Here is a 917-nt window from a genome sequence, read left to right as displayed (position 1 = left end):
TTATTATTATTATTATTATTATTATTCAGTAGTTTTATTTTTATAAAGTGCTTTCACTTCACTACCGAGCGCAGCTCTGTGTGCCTTGAGTATGTGCTGTGGTTTGCTGTGATGCTCTTATGGTTACTGTATTGAAAGTGTTTTGCGTAGGATGTGTGCAGTACCCAGTAGTGCAATTTTCTGTATGTTATATATATGTGTAAGTCCTGGTGTTTTTGTTATGTATTTGTCTGAATATTTTTTATCATACCTAAGGCGCCTACTATGATAGGAATTGTTTCTGTTTTTAGATTCCTATTATTATTATTATTATTATTATTATTATTATTATTATCATTATCATTATTATTATTTTATTAACAGCTCGAGTGCTGCGGAGTAGAGGGTGGCATGAACTCAACCAATTCATGGGCTTATTACAAGCGAAATACTGTATGGTTCTTTAACCAAACGGCAGGTAACTAACTACTTAAATATATATTGAATACTAAAATCTCAGCCGTTTCCTGTTAAATCATTTCTCATTAAATTAACGTTGAAGACAGCACGCCGGACGAGATATTTCTTCGGTCTCTCGTTCGTTTAACTTTTGTTTGATTTATTTTTGTTCGTATGTTCTATTTTTGTTTAATGTTTTATTTTCTTTTGTTTATTTTTTAAACATTTCTCCATTAAAAGTGCGAAGTGGTAAAACACACAAACTGCAAACAAACCGAGGGGGGAAAATATGAAGTTGTAATATTGATTAGGTAACGTTGCGTGAGTTCGTGATCAATTTGTAAGTGTTCCACTCAGCAAAAGTTCCAACAGTATATATATATTACATTTTATATATGTATATTTATATTGCATTTTATATATATATATATATATATATATATATATTGCATTTTATATATATATATATATATATATAT

At 29.1% G+C, this 917-nt stretch overlaps 1 protein-coding gene across 1 annotated transcript in view; it reads left to right on the top strand.

Moving 5' to 3' along the window:
* LOC106882109 (tetraspanin-8-like) overlaps positions 1 to 917 on the top strand; it is a 701753-nt gene that overhangs the window by 668867 nt on the left and 31969 nt on the right. Inside the window, exon 6 of the mRNA XM_052966941.1 lies at positions 364 to 457. Coding sequence (XP_052822901.1) covers positions 364 to 457 — 94 coding nt within the window. The remainder of the gene's footprint in view (positions 1 to 363; positions 458 to 917) is intronic.

Source organism: Octopus bimaculoides, chromosome 4, assembly GCF_001194135.2.
Source record: "Octopus bimaculoides isolate UCB-OBI-ISO-001 chromosome 4, ASM119413v2, whole genome shotgun sequence".
NCBI lineage: Eukaryota > Metazoa > Mollusca > Cephalopoda > Octopoda > Octopodidae > Octopus > Octopus bimaculoides.
Note: the sequence above shows the minus strand (reverse complement) of the source record. Positions and strands in the feature narration are given on the sequence as shown.